The sequence below is a fragment of the Psittacula echo genome (genome assembly GCF_963264785.1).
Source record: "Psittacula echo genome assembly, chromosome: 4".
Taxonomy (NCBI): Eukaryota; Metazoa; Chordata; class Aves; order Psittaciformes; family Psittacidae; genus Psittacula; species Psittacula echo.
Window position 1 is genome coordinate 109675750 of NC_137738.1, and position 19178 is coordinate 109694927.

At 39.7% G+C, this 19178-nt stretch overlaps 1 protein-coding gene across 14 annotated transcripts in view; it reads left to right on the forward strand.

The window, feature by feature from the left end:
• MAP4K3 (mitogen-activated protein kinase kinase kinase kinase 3) overlaps positions 1-19178 on the forward strand; it is a 91538-nt gene that overhangs the window by 17091 nt on the left and 55269 nt on the right. For 13 of the 14 annotated variants that reach the window (XM_080616165.1, XM_080616168.1, XM_080616164.1 and 10 more), the window contains 9 exons: positions 7022-7086; positions 9312-9367; positions 12433-12480; positions 14619-14661; positions 15309-15381; positions 17939-18070; positions 18377-18439; positions 18523-18604; positions 18706-18816. In XM_080616165.1, coding sequence (XP_080472291.1) covers positions 7022-7086; positions 9312-9367; positions 12433-12480; positions 14619-14661; positions 15309-15381; positions 17939-18070; positions 18377-18439; positions 18523-18604; positions 18706-18816 — 673 coding nt within the window. Of the gene's footprint in view, positions 1-7021; positions 7087-9311; positions 9368-12432; positions 12481-12921; positions 13008-14618; positions 14662-15308; positions 15382-17938; positions 18071-18376; positions 18440-18522; positions 18605-18705; positions 18817-19178 lie in introns of those variants that run through there. The other variant, XM_080616166.1, reaches the window with a different exon arrangement.

The window sequence follows — 19178 nt, forward strand, 5'->3', positions numbered from 1 at the left end:
TTAAGGTCCCTTCCAACCCAAACCATTCTGTGATCTCCTAAAGGCAGTATTTGGGAGTTCCCGTGTTGTGGTGATTAAGCTTCTTAAATGATGCTACATATCTGAAAGTTCTATGGCTGGGATCATATGGTGTCCCACCTTCCTGTTGTTGCACTTCCTTAATCTTCCTCCCAACCTCAAAGCCTGCCTTTCTTTGTGAAGAAAACATCTTTTTGTGTGTTAAGGTGTGATGACTTTATTTGTACCTGTCTGCAGTAGTGGGAAGGAAGTTGTGTCAGCATTTTCTTGATGTCTGACATTGTCTGGTGTGTTCTGCAAAACTGAAAGACATTGTTATAAACCTTTTCAGAAGACAAACTTAGAAGAAAGTAGTAAGTGAGGAACAGCAGAGGGGGAGGGCTGGGGCTCTGCAGTGCTGTTGAAGTTACCCTGAGCTATTTTTGCAACATATGAACTTCTGACCAGAATGTGATGGTTCCATTTGTGTTTGTTTCTGGAGGTGAGATTATTTGCATTGTAGAAGCACTGTCTTACCAGCTGCTTCTTCAGTCAGAGTGGGAGTGCTTTTTCTTTAAAAGAAGTTTTCCTCCTGTCTCAGGGTATCAAAATCTAACTTTGTAGAGCCAGAATTAATTTTTTTGAAAATAAAGTATGTACTTTGGCACTTTTTTGTGCCCTTGCTTGGTCCCCTCCTCTTTCTTTTGTGTAGTGCTTCTCTTTTGTTTGGACAACTGAATGGCTGTCTTTGAGGCCTCTGTTGTCTGACCTTTTGCTTTCTAAGTGTCTTTCAATGCTAAGAACAGTAAGAAGAATACCATCATCCCTACTTGGCACTTATCAGCATATTGTGCCCCACTCTTTGCTTTTGTTTACATAGAGGTTTTTCAGACAGTCAGATTTCTGCCTTGCTGTTAAGTTGCAGACACTAAATAGTACTGTTGATCCTGTCTGTGTTTTGTTTGCTATGCTTTCCATATGCTCTACAGACAGACAACTGTATACGCTTACTGCTGATTACATGGATCTTCACCTGTCTCAGAGCACTTAGACACAGTAATAAAAGGCTAGATAGGGAATTAAAAATGCAGTCTTTTCTTCCTTTTCTGTAGAGCTTTACCACACTGAGAAGTTAATGTCCAGTAAGCAAAGGTGTAAATTTACAACACTTACCTACTTCCTGTTTCTTTGTGGGTGCTCTGCTGCTGTCCCAAGGCTGCTGGGGTGCTCCTGGCTTTTTTCCACTTCTATACTGTGCTGCTTGCGTGCCTTCGTGAGGTTGGGAGCTATGCTGGTGGTGGCACATGCCTTCGGTAGGGTCTCCCATGCCAGACAGGTCTCAACTGAAGGGTCAGACAAAGTGTGTCCATGGGCAGGATGGGCTCACTAGCCTTCAGGCAACCATCCTAGGAGAAGGACAACTCTAATGTCACACCCGGGCAGATGGAGCTCGTTTAACCCTCTAAGGCCATCTGTCTAAGAGAAGGATACTCTAACCAAACCTACGACCTGAGGACTTTGCTGTCACTGTCCAAGCTCGCTAGGCCCTGACAGATAAACCTCAGGTGTAAAGGGTGGGGCCAGTTCTGTGCATGCTGAGCCTCACCTAAAAAATCCACTGCGCAGGCCCGAAGGGTTTACCCACACTTGCAAAGCCCTGTAGCGATAGGCGAGGGACATAACGGCAGGTGGTAAGGTGCACTGGAAGTCACAGACCCAACCCTGCATGCAGGCAGTTCAGGACATTGCTCGCTTGAGACTGACCCAGGAGATGACAGTCTTGTTTGGCAGCATCCTGAATGACCAAGCAGCCTTTGTTCAAGGAGAGCACTGCTTGCTCCATATGGAGAGAGGCCTAGAAAAGGTGGCCTAACCAAAGCTCATCTCCCGATCCACCTGGTTGGCTAGCTGTGGCCAACAGGCATCTTCTGTTGCGGTCGATTAAAGACAAAAGCATACACCTGCCTCCAAAGGTGTGTCCACATTGACACTCGCATGTTGGAACATCAGAACCATGCTTGATGCAGCGAACAGCAGGTGTCCTATGTGCCGTTCTGTGCGCTGTTCTGCGCTAATTGCCCATGAACTGTCATGACTCAACATCGATATTGCTGCTGTCAGTGAAGTTTGCCTTCATGAGGAAGGTAGCCTTAAAGAACATGGTGCTGGCTATACACTCTATTGGTCAGGCAAATCCAAAACTGAAAGTCATCTTTCTGGAGTCGGCTTCATGATTAAAAACTCCATCATCTCTAAACTTGAAAATTTGCCGATAGGTCAGTCCGATCGTATTATCTCCTTACACCTTCCAGTACACAATAAGCAACATGTTGTTCTTTTCAGCATATATGCTCCAACTCTGCAAGCTGACCCTGCAGAAAAAGACAAAAAATTCTGTGACCTGTGTCACCTCACTCAAAAGATTCCTATAAATGACAAGATCATACTTCTTGGTGACTTCAGTGCCCGAGTAGGTAAGAACTTTGAAGCCTGGGAAGGAGTACTGGGCAAGCACAGTGTTGGTAGCTGCAATGATAATGGTCGCCTCTTGCTAGAGTTTTGTGGAGAGCAGCAGCTTACCATCACCAACACTATTTTCCAGCAGGAAGACAGCCTGAAGACAACCTGGATGCATCCTCGATCTAAACATTGGCACCTTATTGACTATGTCTTAGTGAGCCAGAGAAATGCTCGTGATGTCTGTCACAGCCAAGTGATGCCTAGTGCAGAATGTCAAACAGACCACCGCCTTGTGCGTTGCAAACTTAACCTCCACTTTAAGCCCAAACCTAAGAGGGGCGGCATTCCGAGGAGGAGGCTCAATGTTAATAGTCTTCAAATAGCTGCAGTGAGGGACAGCTTTCAGGCTAACCTTCAAACTAGGCTTGAAGACCAGCTTATAGATTCTTCTCCTGAAGTGCTTTGGCAACATATTAAAAATAGCATCCTGCAGTCCTCTGTAGAATCCTTTGGGTTTTCCTTAAAGAAAACCAAAGACTGGTTTGATGATAACAATCAGGAGGTCCAGGAATTGCTGACAAAGAAGAGATCTGCCCATCAAGCACACCTCGCTCAGCCATTTTGCCATGTAAGAAAAGCAGCCTTTTGTCTTGCATGCAGTAAACTCCAACAGAAACTTTGAGACATCCAGAACAAGTGGTGGCTCAACCTAGCAGAAAAGACTCAATTATGTGCAGATTTGGGTGACCACAAAGGATTCTATGAGGCCCTCAAAGCAGTGTATGGAGCCACATTTCAGGTTCAAAGCCCCTTACTTAGTGCAGATGGCCAAACTCTTCTTACAGATAAAATGTCCATCCTGAATCATTGGTCTGAACATTTTCAAACACTCTTTAGGGCTAACTGTGTAGTCCAAGGTGCAGGAATCCAGCACATTTTACAACATCTGGTGAAAAACAAATTGGAAATAGCCCCTATCATGGGAGAGACTCTTAAGGCTATATAGCAGGTGAAAACTGGCAAGGCAGCTGGGGTCGACGGAATCATAGAATCATAGAATAGTTAGGGTTGGAAAGGACCTTGAGATCATCTAGGTCCAACCCCCCTGCCATGGGCAGGGACACCCCACACTAAACCATGTCACCCAAGTCCTCATGTATCTGAAGGGGGACTACAAGGATGCTGGGGAAGGACTATTCATCAGGGACTGTAGTGATAGGACAAGGGGTAACGGGTTCAAACTTAAACAGGGGAAGTTTAGATTGGATATAAGGAAGAAATTCTTTACTGAGAGGGTGGTGAGGCACTGGAATGGGTTGGAATCCAACCCAAAATCTGGAAGCATGGAGGCCAAGCACTTAATGCTGAATTTCACAAGCTAGTTGTGTGCTGTTAGGAACAAGGTAAACTACCATCAGATTTTCGTGATGCAATCTTCATCACTCTGTGTAAGAAAAAAGGTGTAAAGTCAGACTGCTCAAGCTACCGAGGTATAACTCTGCTCTCCATTGCTGGAAAAATCCTTGCAAGAATACTATTGAACAGACTAGTAACTGCTATCGCAGAAGAACTTCTACCTGAAAGTCAGTGTGGTTTTAGAGCTAATAGAAGTACCACAGACATGGTATTTGTTCTCAGACAACTGCAAGAAAAGTGTACAGAACAGAATAAGGGGCTCTATGTAACTTTCGTTGACCTCACCAAAGCTTTTGACACTGTGAGCAGAAAAGGCCTATGGATGATCTTGGAATGATTAGGTTGTCCCCCCAAGTTCCTCAAAATGATTATTCTGTTACATGAGGATCAGCAAGGCCAAGTCAAATATGACGATGCACTCTCTGAACCCTTCGCAATAACCAATGGTGTGAAGCAAGGTTGCGTTCTCTCACCAACTTTATTCACAATCTTCTTCAGCATGATGCTCCAAAGGGCTATGGTAGACGTCAGTGAACAAAGCGGCATTTATATTCGATATCGTACCAATGGGAGCATATTCAATCTAAGGTGACTGAAGGCCCACACTAAGACCCTGAATCACCTTGTTCGTGAACTGCTTTTTGCTGATGATGCCGCCCTTGTTGCCCACACAGAAGCAGCTTTGCAGCGCTTAACATCTTGCTTTGGGGAGGCGGCTGAGCCTTTTGGGCTGGAAGTCAGCTTGAAGAAGACAGAAGTTCTCTACCAACCTGCACCACAAGAAGATTATCGTCATCCCCACATTACCATTGGTGAGTCAGAGCTTAAGTCAGTTCAGCATTTCAGCTATCTGGGAAGCATTATTTCCTCGGATGCCACGATCGACAAAGATGGGCAACAGAATAGCAAAGGCATATAGAGCCTTCGGAAAACTCCTTAAAAGAGTCTGGTGCAATAAACACCTGAAGAAAAGTACAATGATTAGTGTCTATAGAGCCATTGTACTGTCTACTCTTTTATATGGGTCTGAATCATGGGTTATCTACCGCTGTCACCTGCGACTCCTCGAACGCTTCCATCAGCGCTGCCTCCGTACAATTCTAAACATCCATTGGACTGACTATGTGTCAAATGTTGCTGTCCTTGAACAGGCAGGGTTCACCAGTATTGAGGCCTTATTGCTGCAATCACAGCTGCGCTGGGCAGGGCACATCTCTAGGATGAAGGATCATCGCCTCCCTAAGATTGTGTTTTACAGTGAACTCGCCACCGGCTGCCACAAGAGAAGTGCCCCAAAGAACAGATGTAAGGACTCCCTGAAACAATATCTCAGCCTTGGCCATACTGACTGCCACCAGTGGTCCACCTTGGCCTCCAATCAGGAGACTTGGAGACACACCGTACATAACGCTGTTGTCTCCTTTGAGAGCACACTCAGGATTAGTCTCGAGAAGAAAAAACATTGTAGGAAGAATCGTGCCCCGCCTGTACCACCCAAGGAGACCTTTCACTGTGCTTTTTGCAACCAGATTTGCCTATCCCACATTGGCCTTTTTAGTCATCGGCACGCTTGTAGTAAGCGTGGGTAAAGCCCTTCCCAAATCTTTGTTCGCGAAGTCAAGCCATGATGTGACTGTGCTGCTGTTAGCGTCAAACAGAATGCAGCCACATGGGAAAGAGTGGCTTTCATGAGCCCAGTGCCTCCAAAAGTGTCCCTGAGTCCTGATAATTGTGGGGGATAAACAAGGGGCTTGTGAATGTCTGTCTCTTCAGTGCTTCTTTCTCATTAATGTTTCCCTGTTGCCATTGTTAATTCTGTTTTCTTTCACAGGTGGCCATACTGCCTCTATGTCTGACTTTGATCAATTATTTCAGTGGAAAGCCTTCATATTATTTCAAGCAATGATTTAATTAACCCCTAAAAATGTATGGAGTTAACAGCCAGGGACCCCCATTGCTTAAAACCTCTGTAATGCCTGGACAATATCTTTCCCATCACTAGAGGAAGCAGCCAGGGTATAGCTTGGAGGACCATGTAGACTATGGACATAAAAGGGGAGGACATCCAAGAAAGACAGTTCTTCCTTGTAACAGCAGCTATTCTAGCTGTTATCTGCTGGTCAGAAATACTTGCAATTTGCAGCTCAGGAAATAGGCTCAGCACTTACACCATTGCCTTGCAAAACACTTCCATGGATGTTGGCCACAAGGGTGTCTCAGTTATTTGAACAGAACCTTATGAATGCAAGAAATCCAAGATCAGGGCTCATGGGCAAGCTGCAGAACAGTCACCAGTCTTTCCTTTGGTTGTCCTGTGTCCCAGTCTGGTGATTGTATGTGATCTTTCTTTCCTGCATGTTTGATGGCCAAGAATGTTTAGGCAAGTCCTAGATTTCCTGCTCTCCAAAATACTTTTCTGCGGCTGCGTGTGGTACATCTGTCTTACCAGTGAAAAATACCAAGCAAAAATAGAATTCAGTGTCCATAGTGGAAGATACCTTTGAATCCTTCAGCCCATTGTCTATTCTTGGAGAGCACTTTTTATGGAGATACAGTGAGTCGAACTGATCACCTTAGTAAGAGGAATCTAAAGAGCTTCCTTCTGACTCCTGCCACCAAAAATATCCATAGGTATTTTTAAGGGAAAAGTCTTCATCTGTGAAGTCACTTAGCTACACCACGGGCTTCACTTTGCCTAGCTTTGACTAAAGCACTAGAGTTTCACTCCATTTGTTGAGAGATATCCCTACAGCTTTTTGTTTGGGGTTCCTTTTTTTTTTTTTGTTGTTCCTCTGCTCCGAAAAAAAGTGGGAGAGAAGTGAAAAGGAGGAAGAAATATGAACCCACATCTGTTTGCTTTCTCCTCAGTAAAAATATATTTCACTTTCATAATAAGTCTTGAACAAAAATGAGTGTGCACTAATACTGTTCCTATTACTCCAATAAGCCCTCAAATATTTTGGGTATTTCATTAGCTACTATTTTGACAGTGAATTATCATGTCAAGTTTAAGTTGTATTCATTATTTGACTTGTACTTTCCATAATAGAAAGCTTTATGTTGTGCTTTATAATATTTGAGTCTTCTGACTTTTACAGGTGCTGTTTTCAAATCTGACAGCTAATGAATGGTTTTGTTCACTTTTTAGACGAGACAAGCTATGGATTTGCATGGAGTTTTGTGGAGGTGGCTCTCTACAGGATATTTATCATGGTATGTCAAGACTAATTCCTTAGAATCTAAGTAAAGCTTATTTTCAAAAAAGGGAGATGATTACAGAGTTTTGCAATCAGAGAGGAGGAATCCTAGATGTGGTTTCCATAATAATCCATTGAAGGTCAATTTTAGTTTATGTATTATCTAATGGTTTAGGCTTGGTTTTTGAAACAAAATCAGCTATAGTGGGTTTTTATTTTGATAAACAGAAGTTACTTCATGCAGTAACCATCACTACTGTGTACCCAGCACCACTCTTTCAAAAGTTGTAAAATCAGACTAGTTCATTGTAAAAATAAATGTTATATTATCCTGATGTGCTTTCTTACTTCACAGCCATTTTATTTCTGAGCTTCTGAACTTTGCTGTAGTATAATCTATAGCACTGTCTGTAGATACCTACATTGGTTAGCGCAGATGCTTTTGTCCTTGGTAAGCAGTGATCTTTTGTGTATTTCTATAGCAGTAGTGCCACAAGGGCTTTTTTTTTTTTTTTTTTTAAGTGCTGCATGCATGACATGCGGAAAGCAAAGGTGTGATCTGTGTTTGCTTTAGGTTTAGGTGCAATGAGTGGTCAAAGAAACAAGAGCTGTGTATGAATCTGTTGCATAAAGAGAGGATCAGTCAATTGATAGTTTTCAAGAGACAATCAGTTTTGAGGGATTTTATTGTCCTGGAATTAAGATTTGCTTAGGAAAAGAGTATGTTGTGAGTAATGGCCCTGTAGTTCTCAGGTAATGTTTTCCAGACTGGAAATCTGCCCATATTTTAAATTGTGAAGATTTTATATGTTAATATCTTAATTTTTCTCTTACATGCAAACAGTTTGTATATCTTATATTTAACTTGGGTGCAGTTAAAACAAGGCACCAGTTGGCAAGTTCACACCATGCTTACAGTGTAGTCATTTGAGCGTGGTCTCGTTGACCCTTCACATCTTTGCTAGTGTTGGTAGAAGCATCGTGTTTAATAGGCTTTGTTATGTGGAACACCTGTAGAGTAGGAAATGAGCTCATGCCTCATAAATGCCTGAACAGATGTCATACAGAAGCAGTTTCCTGTTGCAGCTGATTTTTGTCTTCATTGCCAATAGGGTGGAAGGTTCCTTCCTGATCTTAATTACAATCCAAAAGATCTTACTCTGATCAACCTGAAGGCCTCTGTAATCTTAAGTCATTTAAGTTAATCAAAATTAAATTTCACAAACATACATACTTAGAAATAGGTACTCTGGCTGCTAATGTATTTTGGTTTATGTGTATTTGGAGTTTTACTTTCAGAAAAAGGAAGATGGATCTACCATCAACACCTGTTTCAAAGATGTGTGTTGCATGATAGTAATTTGTGTTAATGTTTGTGGGTTTTGTAGAAGCTGAGCAGTTAGGTACTTAAATCTTGTTTCATTTTTAATGCCCTGCTACTTCAGTTTCCTTTGAGAAACCCCATCCAACTATTGTATTTGTTTTCTTTGCAAAACCAGAGAAGCTTGCAGTGAGAGCTGCATTCCTGGTCTTAAAATCCTTTCATTTCAGGATCAAAGTCCAGTGAATGGGGACAAGTCACAGGCCATTCATCGCTTGTTATTCAGTGTTTAGTTTATGGAGTTGTTAAGAATTTAATTGTTTTCCTTTAAGAGACTTGAGTGAAGTGGGACACTGGAGGTAGAGGAAAACTCCTTTCCTTGGGAAGCTGCTGAGTCTGCTCAGGGGGAGAGTTTGTGAAGGTGTGTGGTGTAGCAGGCCCAGGAGCAGCAGCTGGTAGCTCATGCAGGAAAGAGTTGAAAAGCTTGAGAGCAGGTTGCATGGCTGCAGAGAGAGCAGGTGGGAAGGACGGAAGGAGAGAGCAGGTCACAGATAGTAGAAGGAACTTCCTAGGGCTCAAATGGGACTGAGCAGTGTTTGCTGCAGCTCTGAGTCACTGGGTTGGGAGTCCAGCCCAGCACAGGGGAAAGAGTTGTGATTAAATCACTGCTTCTGTTTCTTTTTTCTCTTAATCAGAGATTTATATATAGAGGGAGTTAGTGGTTTCCATTCCAATGGGACTACACATTTTTTAGTTTAATAAATGTTTGGTGGTGCTCAATCTTGGGGAAAGTCTGAGCACATTTATTCAAGACTTCTAAGGTCCTATCAGTGTGAATGGAAGTCATTGCATTATGGGTTTGGAATGGGCAGTATCTTACCTGATTTTGAGAGAATATTTTTTTTTCCTTTCCATTTCAGTGACTGGACCACTTTCAGAACAGCAGATTGCCTATGTTAGCAGAGAAACACTACAGGTAGTATCCTCGCAGGTTCTTGTGGTTGACATTTACATTAAAAGCATTAAAAACTAAAAATAAATGCTACAGAAATGTGAGATGCCGTGGAAGTACAGTGTTTGGGTGGCTTAGTATTTTTCTCAGACTTCTGAGGATGCTCTGTATAATAGCCTAGAACTGGTTTGCATAATTGCATAACCTTAAATTACCTTGGGTCATGTAAAGAAAACTCTCATCATCTTTCTGCTGTGGCTTTTTTGTTGTTGTTGTTGGTTTTGTTTTATTTTTTTAAGAGGGGAAGCAGCATATTTATTATTTCATATTTTGGTACCAATTAGTTACTGCAAGTTTGAAGGAAAAATTAAAGACTCTTTTGCATATCTGATAGGGGAAAAAAGTAAAATTGCCTGTGTACCTAAGATGTTCAAGTTAGTCACCAGCCTCTCCTCATTGAATGTGCTAGCTTTCATTTCTTCTTTCCTAAATTAAAGGCTCAGTTCACCAGTAAGAATCAGAAACGGCTTTTTAAATGGATGTCGTCTTTCCACGTGAGAGCAGTTCTTGGCTTCTAGTGAATGCAAATCTGTTGAATACCATCAGTTTAGAGCTGCTGCCTCTCTCAAACACTCTCAAGACAGCTCTGTCCCTGAGCCAGCTGCCTTGTATGTCACTTGTCATCACCCTGTGCTATGCCAGAGACTGCTGACATCTAATTTACAGGACATGTTTTTTTTCCTTACAGTAAAGATGTGACATTGGGAGTGTTTTGGGTTTAAACCTTTAAACCCTTTTGCTGTTACATAATCATAGAATGGTTTGGGTTGGAAGGGACCTTAAGATCATGTAGTTTCAACTTCCCTGCCACAGGCAGAGACACCTTCCACTAGACCAGGTTGCTCCAAGCCCTGTCCAGCCTGGCCTTGAACACTGCCAGGGATGGGGCAGCCACAGCTTCTCTGGGCAACCTGTGCCAGGGCCTCACCACCCTCACAGGGAATAGCTTCCTAATAATCTTATCTAAATCTCCCCTCTGTCAGTTTGAAGCCTTTCCTCTTTGTCCCATCACTACAGGTCCTTGTCAAAAGTCCCTCTCCAGATTTCTTGTAGGCCCCCTTTAGGTATTGAAGGCTAAAAAGCTTGTCCTCATCTTTCTTATAAGCCCTCTTTAAGTACTGAAAGGCTGCAATAAGATCTCCCCACAGCCTTCTCTTCTCCAGGCTGAACAATGCACCTCTCTCAGCCTTACTTCAAAGGAGAGATGTTCCAGCCCTTTGGTCATAGTCTGGAGTGGAATTTATGAAATCATTATTTGTGTGTGAAGATTTTTTTGTTGATATATGTAAATTGCTTGCGAGAAGGAAATTAGCTATTTTGTGTTTTCTAAGTGTTATCCATTTTTGTATATTTTAAAGTTGTCTAACTACATGTTTATAGTACTCTGACCAAATATAATGTATATAGTTTGTGGTATCTTGTGCTTATAATGCAGCAGTCACTTTTCCTAGTTAGAAGTTTGAGAATATAAGCCGTATGTCCATCCATAATGGTAAATGCTAATTTTACCATCAGTTTCCATCAGTTGAGAGTTTCACTTGAATGCCTAAAGCTGATGTTTGAGCCTGATATTCAGAAGTCCATTAAATGGTCTGTTTTCAAAAAAGCCTACTTGCCATCCGTTCTGGTTGGAATTACTGAGGCTGATTCTGAAAATATAGGTCCTTTTAAATATGACCTTTAAAGTACCTACCTCCAGGCATTCATGGTGACCTCATTCTTAGAGGACAGTGGTAAAAATGAGTGTTTTGGCTCTCTGTGCCAGTAACATCCAGAGATTTAAATGTGAGGAGCGTACATGGGACTCTTCTAGCTAGGCCCAGTCCTTGCCATGGTCTGGTGGATGTTTTGATTCATTACACTCTGTACCAAAACCAAATCTAGTGCAATTTTTTTGGTTTTGGTACACATGTGCCTGCAGTGAGGACTATGAAAAACCATTGGACCAGCTGGCTATTGTTAGTCATTTCCTTCAGAGAAACAGGTTAAAACAACAGTGAGTGAGGTGGTTTTTAGTTTATTTAAGGAGTTAAGTTTCATAACTGCTAAGCTGTTCGGCTACACTGCATTCTGTTTTTCATGAACTGACAAAAACTCCAAAAATGTATCCTCGGTGGTACTGTTGTCTACTTGTACGATTTTGCTCACTTGAAAATCTCAAGTACCAAGTCATGTAAGTAATTGTTTACTCATTTATTCTGTTGGTATATTTAGGACTATCCACAAAAAGGCTGACAATTGGAAACAATCTTATTTTATTTCTGCAGTAAATTCCATGATGTCTTGCATAAGCTGGCAAACTCCCAATAAATCTGTCTTGACATGGATATCTGACATGAAAATACAGTGTTTATGTTCATGACCTCAGAGCGAGGAAGATAGTTTACATGTTGTTTTACCCTGAAAGAGAATTTTAGAGATAATCCTGCAGTGTCAGAGGTGACATGCTCTGTGATTTGTCACACAGAAATTTGGTTTCATAGAATTCTACCAGTATTTAAACTTAGAGTTTCTAATTTCCATGTTCTGAAATGCTTTGATACTGTCATCGAGACCCAGAGGGACTGCTTAATGCTTCTGCAGAAATCCGTGAACTCCTGTGTTAGACCTGAAGCTGTGCCTGCTAGCATGCTTTTAGACTTAATTGGAATGTGTAATGATAACTTATACTAGCATTAGTTATCCAGTGATCTAACTGCTGAATAGCAGACTTTTAGGCAATTTAAAAGTAATTAAATTGATCTAGAAAGGTGAGGGATACCGTGTCCAGAGGAAAACTTGGTCTGGGAATGCTCTTCTTACGGCAGATGTGGTGACTGGTATTCTTCACATCTATTCTGTGTTTTAGATATTATGCTACTACATATATTGAATTTGCACATACAGTTTGAGTATGCTGAAACGTAATAATATTTTTCAGTGAGTCATTAAGATAATTGAGTTGGATCCTAAATATGTCTGGTAATTAAGTAAGAAATGTATGTGATGAAAAGTACTGGACTAAATTATTATCTGAATATTTTATGCAGGGACTATATTACCTTCACAGTAAAGGAAAAATGCACAGAGATATAAAGGTAAGTAAAGACTGAAGGGAATTCTCATGTTTCTAAAATAGGCTTTATCATCTCTAATGAGTCTTTACTGTTCTGTATCAATTTTAGGGATATTTAAAAAAATTGTATTTTTTTCTGTCTATTAGAATAAAATAGAATTTCCTGCCCAAGGAAAGGAAAAAAAATATTTCTTTAAATGCATACATTGAAATAGTTTGTTCTTATAATTGGAGCCAAACATAATATTAATTTAGACCACTGATATAAAATGTAGGCATGAGCCAGTGTCCAGAACAGTGTGTGTTCACATGGCTGTAAGAGTGTGCTCTATGCAAGAGGAAAGGTTTAGTCTTTCCCACACCTTTCCAAGAAGCTTGATGGAGCTTTTTTAAAGCTTCTCTTTGAGCCAACTGGTGAGCAGAGATGTTGCTCTGGTTTCTTATTGCTTTTCTTCGTGAGCAGATTACAGGCCAATCTGCAGGCTGCAGTTCTGGATGGCTCTTTGAGGCTACTTCTCTCTCCTCCTTTGCATGCTAAAATTAGACAAGGTACTGCAAATCAGGCTCTTAACTCTGGCTTACTTAAACCTTCATCTTAAAGGTGAATCAAAGCTATCTTGTTCTGACTCTGACACTCTTGAGTTTCATTCTAGAGCTTCTTGTTGACTTTTTTCCCTGAAATTTTGCTTCCTACTCTGCATTTCAAAACTCTTCCTTGCTCAGAGTGCAGCTTAACCTTGACATGCTTTCTTCTGGAAATCTAACAGTAAATTATCATATTCTTGTGTTGTGTGTGGGGGTTGGTTTTGTTTGCTTTGTTTGTTTTGTTTTCAGACTAGGGATGCAATGTACTTAGTAGCTCCAACTGCAGAAGCCTTAATGCAGCCTGATTCCAAGTTATTCTCGTTGACTGCAGAAGGATATTTGGGGTTTGAGCAATCATAAAAAATCATTTCTGAATGAAAGATTACTTTGGCACAAAAATTGAACATTACTTTATAGCATGCAAAATGGTGCTTGTAAGGATACAGTGCATAGATACTAGTTTGTAAACAAAGCTGTGCTGATAAAACATGCTTACAGTGGTTACATTGAGAAATTTTTATATTAAAAAAAAAAAAGGCATTTCTCGTTAGTGTGGAAAAATACAATCTTCATCTGGAGATCCCCTGACTATTAAAGTATGTTTGCTTTCCTCTGTAGCTAAGTTATGTATTTAGAGTATGCGTTCTGTTAGTTTTGAAAGGTGAAAAAGGTCAAGAGCATGCTAACTGGACTGTCACAGTGTTTACAAAGCTCTGTTTATAAGGCTCATTAACTATACTTGTGCAACATTTGCCAAAATAAGGTGCATTTTACTGCAGGCCTAACTTTTCGTTCTCCCTGAAAAGCCGTAATCTGTAAAACCATAAGTTTTTGGAGGCCCATCTATGCTGCCCTTCTATCTAATTTATGGGATGGACTGTTACTAGGAGCCAGCTCCAGCCTTCACTCAGCTCAACCTGTACTTGGTTTCAGTCTTGAAATCAGGTTTGTTCTCAGTCCCTTTATGTCATGACATTTTAGTACCAATTGCCTCTTTGGGTTAGTTTTGATTATTGAGCTGAAGTGAGTGGTGCATACACAGCAGCTAATTCTTCAAATCTAGCACTAACCATCTGTTGCATAAGTACGGAAATAGTTTTTCTAAACACTTGAATATCAAGGCAGGTCCTTAAGGCTATAGTTATAATTATCATGGCTCTCAAACAAGACAAAACCAGCTCCTACATATGAAAAGAAAATCACTTCCTCTTTGACCTTTAGAGTTCCTATTTCCTTTCAGTCAGTGTAAGTAGAAGAAAGTAAGAATTCATCAGCATAGGCAAATAATCATATTCTACTTTTTGAAAGAGGTTTTGTGTACAATGAATACTGTGTAGTACCATAGGCTAAAGAGTACTGGCTAAAAATGAATGAGAAACCCTGTATATCCCATTTTCTTTATATGACAGAAATGCAACTTGCTAATTTCACAACTGTTTCCTTAGTAAAGCTGCAGATTTCTGGAATGTGTTCCTTTGTTTCTCTTTGGTCAAGATCTCACATAATTATTTTTTAATACAGTATCAGAGAAATCTGCATGTTTTAATTCAAGTGTGCTTACTTTTTTCTTTTAAGGGAGCAAACATCCTTTTAACGGATAATGGACATGTAAAATTAGGTGAGTTAATACAATTTAGTGTTAATAACAGATTTTTATGTGCTCTAAGAAGCAGTCTCCTGTGTTTTGTTTAATGGTATAGTGGTTCATGTAAAGAATTAGTGGACATCAGAATTCTTTTTTCCTTGCTGTTAGCATCTTAACTGTGCCATCCAACTAGTATCTGAGGAGTAATTGGAGTAGCTTTAGAACACTGAGGTAAAACACGTTCTAATGTATAGGGCAGGTAAAAATCAAATCACGGGTTTTTAGAAATCTTTAATATACCATTCAAAATTTTTATTGAAATGTACTTTGAAAGGTTATCTGAAAGAATCTTTTGGATAATAATAAATAATAAATTATTTTATTGTATTAAAACACTGCGTGTTGTAGATCAGGCTTGCACAGAAGAAACATGCCCCTCTGTTGATGAGGGGCGTGTTCGTGTGCAGCCTGCATACTTGGCAGGTGATTGAGAGGAGCTGACTGATGGTATCTGAGATAGACCAAGTTTCCATTATTTGCTTTTGTTATTTATTTTTTGTTAAATATTTCCAGTATATTTAAGAAACTCTCAATGGGGAAACCAAGCTTATGTTCATTAACAATGAGCTATACAGTAGTTATTAACTGTCATTTTGGTTTTGTTTTTGTTTTCTGAATAGCTGATTTTGGAGTATCTGCTCAGATAACAGCTACAATTGCCAAAAGGAAATCATTCATTGGCACCCCATATTGGTAACTGTGTTTTACTTGGCCATTAATATAATCATAACATAGTAATGTTGAAAAATTGTGATAAAAGCATGCTATGTCACTTTCTGGGTAGACTAATCACTAAAGGCTGCATCCGTCTTTCTAGTGATTGTATCTGTATTACTTATGCTAAATCCTGAATTAGTGGAGTATCAGAGAAAATGTTCTAACGCTTTGAAAAATTGAATGTCTGTGTGTTGCCATTACTATTGACTAATCTATCTCAGTTTAGTCCAACTTAAAAACTATAAACAATTTTACTTCGTTTTAACTCTGATCTTAAATTATTTTCTTCTTTTTCCCCTGATTTTTACATTTTGGTGTTTTTTGTTTCATCCCTTCCACCATAGCTACATCTTTTCTACAGCTCTTCAGTTGATAATGAGTTTCATTTTTTGTCTTCACGTATTCTTTAGGCCACTTGTGAAATGTTTCCTCTGAGCAGTTTTCTTACCTCCCTCCCCCTCCTCCTTATTTGCCTAAACTGATTGAATTAAAACGTACAGTTCTAGTCTATTTGTATTGCATCTTTATTCTTTCCTTAGTAAACTAGTTTGTCTAATTTATCTTTTCTGAAGTTCAGCATTTTATTTTCTCCTCTTTGTACTGGAAGTGGTTGTTCCCTTGAGGTAAATGACACAATGTTCTTCACTATAAAATAGTGCTTTTGTGGTATGTTTCCCAGAATGATATTCTAAATCCTGTTGTCTGACGGTATGGTAGGTACAAGATAAAAATGCATGTAAGACGTCCCCCTCCTTCAAGTATTTGGTCTTGAAATGGTCAAGCACAGCATTTTTAGCATTCTTCTGCAGTGTAAGTAATGCTAAGGCATGGATTCACTTCCCTTTCAGAATAACACAAACACCCATAAATCATGATTGTGTAACTGGTTTGTGTCTCTGTTTCTTAAGATGTCTGGGTGACTTTAGTCCTGGCCTGTATCACTGTGTTACTTCCAAATCGTGCCAGGCTTCTCAAATGACGTGCCATAACCCTGAACAATAACCTTGAAGGCATTACATAGGTTAAATGCTGATGAAAAGCATCGGTTTTAGTTTGCAAATCTTCTCAGAGATTTGAGAGGAGAATCAAGGAAGCAAAATTGTTGAAATCGCAGAGGAGGAAATTTAGTTGGAAACAGGCAGTGTGAAAGTTTTGTGACACATCATTAGAGGTGTCCAGGCAGGTAAGGCTTTGGTTCTTGGATGGGAGAGAAATGAAGGTCAAAACTGCTGTGCAGTGTCTTTTAGTTGTAGTAACCCTGCTCCTCTCGATGTCTTTTTAAAGTTAACCCTTGTTCTTCCCCTCTTCCTTGGTAACTCTTCCCATTTTGATTTAGAGTTTTTCTGTGAACTCTCGAAGACACTTAGTAATCTTAGTTTAACTATGCAAACGTGAAATAAGTTGTACCACCAAACTTGATGGATGTTTTCAGATCTACAGATAAGGATGTCTGTATTTAACTAATGTATCATGTTAGAAGAAATTCCTTTACTGAAAGGGTAATCAGGCACTGGAACAGGCTGCCCAGGGAAGTGATTGAGTCACCATCCCTGGAGGTATTTAAAAGATATACAGATACTGACATAGTTTAGTGGTGGACTTGGCAGTGTTAGGTGTACTGTTGGACTTGATGATTTTAAAGGTCTTCTCCAACCTAAATGATTCTATGATTTGAGATGTCATTTGCTGCTTTCCTGGAGCACTCATTAAGTGACATTCATCTGTCTTACCTGTATTGAGTTACATCCCCGGTTCTACTGCTGCTTTTCAGGTGATCTGGACTAATAAAGTTCAAAGCTAAAAAATATTAACATGTTTGCTGTCTGATATGGCTATGTAGGAGAATTAAATCTATAACTCACTTTGGCCATTCAAAGTATGTAACGATGCCCAGTGAATAATTTTCTTAGCTGTTTCTGTTTGTGTCAGTTATGTTTGTTAATTTTTGCCACCTGAGGCTGTGAAACTACTTTGTTTAATTTAAATGAAATCTTCTGACATTGATGAGGCAGACCTTAAAAACACGTGCTCTGTACAGAGGTGCCAATGAGTCTTCAGGTCTCATGCTTTCAGAAAAACTGACATTTTGTTAATTTTATTTCTTTGTTAGAATTCTTCAAAGTTAGTTGATCACTTCCTGGGGCAATGTGTGAATTTGGATATTATTTGGGTTCTGTTGTAGTTGAATAATTATACCTAAGGCTCCTTGGTACTTGGGTGGTAGTTTGTTGTGTGCCTGCAGCGAAGTCTGAAACTGGTTTCATCTGCTTACTGCTAAACAGCTGTTTTGGAAACTGGCTATTAGTTACTAGAAAATGATAGAGGAAAACTTCATGTATACATAACTTTTTACACACACACGTACATGTGTATATCTGATGTATAAATGTATATGCTGTGAGCTTATAGATTGAGAGCTTTAAGGGGAAAGAGTAGTAAACTGCTTACAGTACTGCATGATTTCTGTATTGTGTACAGAAGGATGTTTTATTTGTGGCAAGAAGTTTACCTGAAAGTGTCTTTTACCCTTTAGGATGGCACCAGAAGTTGCGGCAGTAGAAAGAAAAGGTGGCTATAACCAGCTCTGTGATCTGTGGGCAGTTGGAATAACTGCTATAGAGCTTGCTGAACTTCAACCCCCAATGTTTGACCTACATCCAATGAGGTTAGTAAGGGGTTAAGGCTTGGTGTGTAAATACATCTTTGTAACTAATCCACTTGGAGAGCCCCTGTGTGTGCTTGGAGTGTTTGGGCATACTGCAAGAGCATTAAGCGTTCTGAATGTACATGGTACAAATTGTAGCAAGTCTTCCTGGTGCACAAATGTGTAATGTTGGTAGCATCTTTTAAACTGATAGACTTCTTCCTGCCAACTAAAGAATGTTTTTAATAATTCATCTTATATGTATCGTAATGTAAACCACAGAAATAGTGTTGGGTTGTTGGGTTTTGTTTTTTTTTTTTTTTTCAGAGCACTTTTTCTAATGACAAAAAGCAACTTCCAGCCTCCTAAATTAAAGGACAAAATGAAATGGTAAGTACTTTTCTGTTTCAGTAGATAATGATCATTTATTTCACTGGGTATCTGGTTCTAATGCTTGCCACTTCATTTTACAGGTCCAATAGTTTCCATCATTTTGTGAAAATGGCACTTACAAAAAATCCTAAAAAAAGACCTACAGCTGAAAAGTTACTACAGGTATAAATTTAGTAGTGGGATTTTTTTTAAAAAAGTTATAAATTTACAATATGCTTAATAACAGTGGTTGTGATTTTAATGTGTTTTTCTTTGTCTTTCAGCATCCTTTTGTTACCCAGCCATTAAATCGGAGTCTTGCTATTGAACTTTTGGATAAAATGAATAATCCTGATCATTCCACTTACCACGATTTTGATGATGATGATCCTGAGGTAGGAATATGTGTAATCATTAAATCAGATTCATAGAATCATAGAATTAGGTTTTGATTTGCTGATAAAAGTAAATTATTATGATACATTGAGCCACAGAATGTTTTGTGATCTGGAATAGTATCAAGGGTTGCTTTTACTTTTGGTTGTGGTGCTGTGTTGCATGTACAAGCACTTCCCAAATTCATTATATTTGGGGGAGAGAAGCTCAAAGAGAAAGAGATGTAAACACTTTAAATGTTGTTTACTGGTGTCATTCAACAATTTTGCAACAGTAAATATGAACGACTACTCCAGTCCTGGTTTCTGTCATGCATTCTGTTTTCTGTTTCTTTGTGGAACTGTTTCAATCTGCAAATTGT